The 7,968-nt window shown below is 34.2% G+C and overlaps 1 protein-coding gene across 1 annotated transcript; it reads right to left on the bottom strand.

Annotated features, from left to right (window-relative positions):
• Window positions 1–513: 513 nt before the first annotated feature.
• LOC131660300 (uncharacterized) lies at window positions 514–6,213 on the bottom strand. The gene is made up of 12 exons (XM_058929517.1): window positions 5,997–6,213; window positions 5,701–5,920; window positions 4,595–4,795; window positions 4,434–4,504; window positions 4,001–4,163; window positions 3,255–3,848; window positions 2,653–3,033; window positions 2,475–2,550; window positions 2,338–2,401; window positions 1,233–1,368; window positions 914–1,027; window positions 514–830 (listed from the first exon to the last, which is right to left on the bottom strand). The coding sequence occupies exons 1-12, from the start codon at window positions 6,095–6,097 to the stop codon at window positions 765–767; spliced, it is 2,187 nt and encodes a 728-aa protein (XP_058785500.1). The 5' UTR covers window positions 6,098–6,213; the 3' UTR covers window positions 514–764.
• Window positions 6,214–7,968: the final 1,755 nt, after the last annotated feature.

Genomic DNA, 7,968 nt, shown 5'->3' with positions numbered 1-7,968 from the left:
AAATTGAGCGTTGAAGTGCTAACCTGAGATTGACATTACCGGTTCAAGATCTCCAGTTCACCACTTGCATTCAATTTTGATTCCAAGACAAAACATAATTAATACTCTTATATAAACATCAATCAATTGTCACTCCTTAAGACTAACTTACTCCTTAAGACTAACTTGTACGTATTAATACATCAATTGTTACCAAATTTAAAAATTCAACTTATTTTATTATTTTATGTGAAATACTTTTTAAAAATATTATGTAACATTTAGTACATTTTAATCTTCAATAATGTATATTATAGAATGTCAATTAATCTTTTAATCTATAAAAAATAAATTAAAAAATAATTTTTATTATGTAAAAAAAAAAATTAAAAAATCATTTTGAGAATTAAGAAAAAGATCACTTTTAAGACTAAAGCAAACTGGTCCTTTATAAATAACACTGTGTTTAGACTTTAGACATACATAGTTAGCATCTAATGTGAAAAGATTATTCATCTCCACACTGCAGAGTGCTTATAGTAACTGAAGTTTTTACCACATCTAAGTACCAATGTTTTTTTAACAGCTTTCAAATATCTATTGTGAAAGTAATTGAAAATAAATGACTAACAATTCAATTGGGTATGATAGCACGGTAACTTAATCATAACCCACACTTCTCAAATAATTTCATGTTCAATATATTTTCTTATGAATTGGTTTGCCAGTATAGCCTGAAAGAAATCATTCCATTCTCATGTATACTTTGTGACCAACTGAGCTCTCTATTCAATCCAATGTGCTTCTAACACTTTAGCCATAAAACTGTATCGATCAGCAGCTTCATCAATCTGACAAATGAATATAATCAGCTTCAGGCATTATATATAAAATGTGTAAAAAAAGTAAATCAACCTAAAACCAGAATCATTACCAGTTTCTGTGTTGGACGACCTCCTCCATGTCCAGATTTGCAATCAATGCGACCAATTATAGGGTTTGTTTGGGGACTTTCCTTTAAGCTACTGCATAGCTCATACTGCAAAGTCTGCAACAATTGGAAATGTGTTAAGAGAGAGATGAGATAAGAAAAGAAGAAATAGGGTAGAACACTGCAACAATTGGAGAGTTTTTTCTCGAACAAAGTGGTTAAATGAGAGTTTGTAATCTACTTATTTTGTAGCTTAAAACATAATTCAATAAATATAAGTTAGGTTGTGATTTCAATCTATGCTTGTATGAAGCTCACTAACCGCCAGTAACTTCAATGAGTGTAGTGGCACAACTCTATCATCATGATCTGCTGTCAACAACATGGTTGATGGGTACTGAACTGACTTGTCAGGATGCTCTTCCCAAGGTCGCCGGACATTATGCAATGGTGAGTACCTAGAGCAGTAGATAATAGAATCATATTTTCAAAACATAAAAACCAAAACTGCTTATTAAAACAAATAAATCACAGGAATTCTTTCAACAAACTCTTTCAAAACATGGTTGAGAAACAACATGATGAAAGCAGATATATTCGTATTTACATTTTTCCATATGAACCTCAAAATAGGAGGATAAAATGGTAATGAGAATTTTCGACTTATGCCAGGAAAGAACTATTATTACCATGCAGTCTAGGCTGCTAAAACATGGGAGTTTACACCAACCAATCTTTCCCGGTCCCTAAGGAATAATTATGGAACTGTCACAAAATGTAGACCATCGAGTGGGATTCAGCGTCAGGTAAAGCATACTAGACAGGATATTTACCGCCGCCATTTTGACATTTCTTGAGTGCCTTATTATCCTCTATTATATTAAAAATGATAGTTTATCGTGCGGCAGTAGTACAAGAAAACCATGTCATCCTATATAAAATTAACATCGGTCAAGTGGCACTATCTCTTTTGTAGATATCATAACTTACTTACATGCATGTGTAGTTTATGAATGATTTTCGGAAAAGAAAACAACAATCAAAATGGACATGATATCAGGGACCAAGGGTGGGTGGATTGAACAATAGTCCAACAAAGGGGTATTAATCAAAAGTCCAACATAGGGATTGTCTCAGAGATATTAAGGCATGAGAGATGAATTTCAGTGATGTACAATATAAGTATTTCCTATTTCTCTGTCTATTAAGCATCTATATTATGAGAACTCAAGTCATATGTCTTTCAATTTTAATAAGCAATCTTTTGGTCCATCCTCATATGTGAATTGTCCAAGCCTGATCCTATCATTATATTTATATTAATTGCCACTAATATAAATAAAAGAAAATAAGGAAATTAAATACAGAACTTCTTTTTTTAAATATTGAAATTTATCCTTGACATTTCAAGATTGGATAAAACTCACTTGATTAGCCAATGAAACTCTTCCTCCTTGTCTGCACAACCAAAATCTGAGGTCCAAGCATGACCTGCATAACAATTTAGAATCAATTAGTGACGTTTGATTTAACAAACTACTTGACATGAAAAATTTAAACAAACCTATGGTAAACTTGTGGAACCGCAGCATGTCCATAACGCCAACATGAGCCAATGCACAGCCAAAGAGATCAGGTCTCTGTACAGATAAAAGGGGGAACGGGAATCTAGTATGAATAAAGAGAGCTGTGGAATGGAAAGTGTGACCTACAAATGGATAAATAAAGGAAATGAATCAGACCTGATTTATACAAGCACCAACAAGAAGTCCGCCATTGCTTCCACCTTCAATGCATAACTTTCTGGATTGAGTATAACCAGTGGATATAAGGTATTCGGCTGCAGATATGAAGTCATCAAAGCAATTCTGTTTTTTAGCAAGGGAACCTGCTTTATGCCATTCCTCCCCATATTCTCCACCACCACGAATATTCGCAATGCAATAAACAAAACCTAAATGTTTTGTGAGTACAATTCGACTAATACTAAATGATGGTGTGATACTGATGTTAAAACCACCATATCCATATAATAGACACGGGTGTGAACCATCCAAAATAATACCCTTTTTCGCAACAATGAACATTGGGATCTTGGTACCATCTTTACTAGGGAAAAAAACCTGAAATGAGGAGAACACATGAAAGAATAGAACAATCAAGTCGAGCAACAAAGGTAAAGACTCAAAGAAATAGCATGCCTGGACACATACAGACTAAAGGAATTCACAACAGTATAACAATGTGAGAAATTTGCATGCCTGTTTTTGTACCGAATAATGGAATTCAAAACAGCCTATTTAACAGTGTGACGATTATTTAGCATCGAAGGTTTTTTATGTACCTGATTGACTTGAAATTCAGAGCGATTAAACCCAGGGACCGCAATTTCACGAAATATCTTCAGATCAGGAATCCCTGTTCCCAGGTTGCACTGATAGACGATACCGGGAGACAGAAAGCTTGTAAAGCTAAAGAAAACCACATTATCTTCACGCCGCGCAGAAATATCATAAACTGAGCCAATGTCAATTGGCAGTTGATGCTGCAATGAACCTGTTTTTAAGTCTCTTACTTGTAGAAGATGTTTCACATCACTCAAGTAACTAACTATCAGTTGGTTACCATTGACAGCACACGCCGACTCAAGTACATCATTTTTAGACTCTTGAAGAACATCAGCCCATGTGTTAGGTTTGTTGAAATCTACTCGGACTAGTTTATACTTTGGAGCATCTTTATTAGTTAAAAATGTAAACACGGTGTCATCATTTGCAATGTAGTCGTACTTCGCATCAAAGTTATCAATAAGTTTGACGAAAGGGAGGGCGGAATTATCATTACGAAAACCTTCAAATATGCTGGGAAGATTAGTTATGTCACAGTAGTAAAGTTTGTTAACTGGATCACACCCGTCTGAAATATCGAGGAGGAGATACTGCATCATAAGGAAAAAGAGATTCTGGTTCATTAGAAAATTAAAATCAACCAGCACTGGGACATCAGTGCACGTTTTCTTATTTTCTATGCACATAAACAGAATAAATACAATATTAGATAATTCTAAATCAATGACAAACAATAAAGCACCTTCCCATCATCAGTAACAAACCCTCCAACTGTATATTTAGGGTTTTGAAGATCTTTCCAACACAAAATATCTCCTTCTTGATCCGTACCCAGAAAATGATAATAAAGCATATGATAAAGATTAGAGTTTGTCTCAGTCCCAGCATCTACCACTTCTCCATCTCTACAGTGTAAAAGCAAAATAATAAATTCATATTTCATATCAAGAGAACATAAAAACAATCCGACTAGTACCAAGTACAATCATACATAAGTGATCTACAAGATCTCCGTATAGATAATAGTAACTAACACCTATTCAAATCATGTTTGACCAGGACTATCAAATTGAAAACAACACTCTCCATATTTATACTTTGCTGAACTTGTAAGTCAAATGTAATTGCAAAACATGCCCTTCCTAGAAAGAATGCGAGCATAGAACATCACTTACTTGGGTGCTGGATAGCGGCTATAATAGAAACCCAAGCCATCATGACTCCAACTAATGGAGGAAAATTTAACCTGAAACAAGACATTTAACAATCATCAATGTTTTCTCCATATGTCTGTTTTAATTTCTAGCAAAGGCATAATGCCATACTCATTACTCACCCATGATAAAGTATCGGGCTCAACAGTCTTGTCCTCAATGCGCATCACTTTTATAGTCGCCCAATCACTACCACTGGAACTAATAGCATAAGCCAAGTACTTGGCATCTTCACTCACAGAATATGTGTTCAACGACACAGTTCCATCTTCACTTAAGGCATTGGGATCAAGCAAAACCTCTGGCTCTCCCTCCAAACTATCCTAAAAAATGAAAAGATAACTGAGACCCTATTTGGATAGACAACTCAATTATCGTATATCATATAAGTTCCTATCTATAAGCTATTTCTATAATAAAAGATAAAACAAAGTCACATTGTTTTCCTATGCTATTATGAAGAGCTATGAACATCTCTATGTAAGTTTCACAAATGTTTATGTCATTAGTTAACAAATCCTAAGGATATGTTTGGATTGATGGAACATAACGGGGCAGAGCGGAATAAAACATAACGAAGTGGAATGGAGCGGAATGAAATATAGATTTCACTCCATCGTTTGGGTATTTTATTAATAATGTTTCATTCTATCGCATACACCCCAAATTAGATGGAAAAAAAATAAAGGAGTGGATGGAATGGAATGAAATGGATTTCATCATGTTCCATTTCATTCCATCAATTATTTGCCAATCCAAACAATTGAATCTCATTATTTACCACTCCATTTCATTTCATTACATTCCATACCACCGGATTGATGGTATGTGAAAGTGTTAAATAATGTGATTCAATTGTTTGGATTTCTAAATAATTGATGGAATGAAGTGGAACATGATAATCCATTTCATCTCATTCCATTCAATTCTACAATTTTTATTCCATCCGATTTTTGGGTATGCAATAGAATAAAACATTATTAATAAAATACTCAACCAATGGAATGTAATCTATATTTCATTTCATTCGGCTTTATTGGAAAGATTCTGAACCCCACATAGAGTCTCTAAAGAATTTATACACAGTGGCTCAAACTCTAATACGCTTCATTCCATTTTGTTATTTTTCCGCTCCATTTTGTTCCATCAATCCAAACATAGCCTAAATCCTATGAATTAAAAACTAAGCATTATCAATTAAACCAATGATGTAAAAGCAATAGCAAACCTGGACATAGAGAATATTCTGAGGCTGAAGTCCAGTATTATGAAAGTAAAAATACTTATCTCCTCGCTTAAAAGGAGCATCATAACGAGGATGATCAAATAATTTAGTAATTCTTTCATTAAGCTTCGTTCTCGTTTCGCATTCAGCAATCACGGAATTGGTGAGTTGAACTTGTTTCTCAACAAACTCTTTCACTTCATCAGTATCAGGATCTTCGAGCCTTCGAAAAACAAAAACATATAATCATGAATTGAAAATCGAAAAAGAATGATCGAAATTGAATTGATTGTTGTTACCATCGATAGGGGTCGGAGATATTGACGCCGTGGTAGTCGTCGACGACTGTGTCGTCTCTACGAGCGGCGGGATATTGCAGAGGTGCGGTTAGGGCACCCATGAGATGGTATGGCGGAGAAAGAGATGAAAGAAATGATTGAATTGGGAATGAAGGTGGAACTTTAATACTCACTCTTGAAGTTTTGAAATCACTGTGCTATTACGTGTATGCTTGCAAAAACTAACGTTTTATTGTGGATAACAAAAATGAGATTGGGATTAATATTGGCTTGTGATAATTAACACTGGCCAATCATGGTTTCCAAATTAAATAAATTATAATCAATCAATCCTCATTACTGTGTCATAAACTCTGATATGTTTATAAATAAATAAATAAAAATATTATTAATAAATTTATAATTAATACTATTAGAGTTTTGAAAACGCCAAATAGGGATGGACATAAAATTCATTCAGAATTGAATAGTCTATCGAATATTTGCGGCATTTGGGTGGGTGTTCATCGGGTTACGGGTCAACGAGTGAAAGACAACGGGTTTGAAATGGTTAGCCATGGAGGGATTTCGATGCGTAAATTTAATCCAATAAAATTTAAAATCGACCGAGTTATAAGCATTTAATTTATTTATTTTATTTATTGAACTACATCATTTGAGAAATTAGGGTTAAATGATAATAAATACCTTTTAATCCAGAGTTCGTGCCAAGAGGTCATGGCATTAGCCAAGTATTGTTCCTACTAAGAATCGAACTCGGTATTCCCCGAACATTCGTCCTTAGCAGGAGCTCGTTTACCACTCGAGTCCAATTGCTTGGTTATTGCATGTGTTTTCATTAATTCATCGTTATTGATACCTTGAAGGCACTCTTATGTTTACATCTTTCAGTAGTAGCAGATGATTGATCTACTCTAGATCTAATAAATAACTTCTAAAATACACATGCAAAGAATGTGTTTGCATCTATGATCTATCTTTCATTTATAACTCTTAAAGCACCAAATCGATCGTTATTCTTTCTACAACAATATTTGTTTTTACTTTTGTATACGTATAAAACTCAAATTTGTTCACTAATCATTCTCTCATTAGTGTTTTTAGTGAGAAATATTTATTTTGTTTCAAGTAAATTTGTATGTTGCTTTCTTTCTGTAAGAATGAATATGATGATAGATGCTTGTTTGTTAGGTTTCTTTGGAAAAGCGTTAATTTTTTCAAGCCTTTTGTTCTTATGGATCTGGAATTTATACCCAAATTGTTTCAATCCACCCACACAACCGACAATCCACCTAACATGACAATCAACCTAATTGATAACAGTGATGGACGAAAAATGGATGGGAATTTCTCACCTATGGTTAGTTTAAGGTTCCTTATTTTTGATCCGGACGAACTGTTATTAATACCTAACACCAAATAAATAAAAATATAAAAGCCTAAAACAAATAAAAAATAATAAAATGCTTGTGGCTAATTCTGAAATACACGGTGTAAAAAGAACCATAAGACGTTTTCTCTCTTTAAAATCACTTTCCTCTTCCTATTCTCTAAACACTGCAACATCATCCTCTCCCTAAATCCAAACTTGAAGTGTCTATTTGTAGCCTCTAGTTGTGATGGTGCGGAGCCACTCAGGCCGCTCCACCTTTCATCCTACGTGGATTGTGTCATGATTTTCAAAAACTACTTCATGTTCCAACGATTTATTTCCTTCTGTTCTAATGGTTTGGTTCCTACGATAATTAATCTGACTGGTCAACGCTCACTCCAAGCAGATCGACAACCGATTAAGTCAGATTCGAAGATATTTTTCTATTTCTTTGGTTGGTTTTTTGTGGTTGAATACTCACTAGATTTTGGTGTTCCGACGGTTGATTTGTGCTACAACAAGATCATGGTTCTCTCCTTGGTAGCGGTTCTAGTGGTTGTGGCAACTCCTTATCTCTAGACAACACATTTGATTGGTCAA

Source organism: Vicia villosa, linkage group LG3 (genome assembly GCF_029867415.1).
Source record: "Vicia villosa cultivar HV-30 ecotype Madison, WI linkage group LG3, Vvil1.0, whole genome shotgun sequence".
Lineage (NCBI taxonomy): Eukaryota > Viridiplantae > Streptophyta > Magnoliopsida > Fabales > Fabaceae > Vicia > Vicia villosa.
The sequence above is the reverse complement of the archived record's forward strand: the minus strand, read 5'-3'. Positions and strand labels throughout refer to the sequence as shown.

What these genes read in the sequence shown, in the direction of transcription:
- LOC131660300 (XM_058929517.1), bottom strand. Translation starts at nt 6,097, where the DNA reads ATGGGTGCCCTAACCGCACCTCTGCAATATCCCGCCGCTCGTAGAGAC. An exon ending in AGCCCGATACTTTATCATGG is followed by an intron (nt 4,505 to 4,594) that starts GTGAGTAATGAG and finishes GTCTTGTTTCAG; the next exon opens with GTTAAATTTTCCTCCATTAG. An exon ending in CTGAATTTCAAGTCAATCAG is followed by an intron (nt 3,034 to 3,254) that starts GTACATAAAAAA and finishes TCCTCATTTCAG; the next exon opens with GTTTTTTTCCCTAGTAAAGA.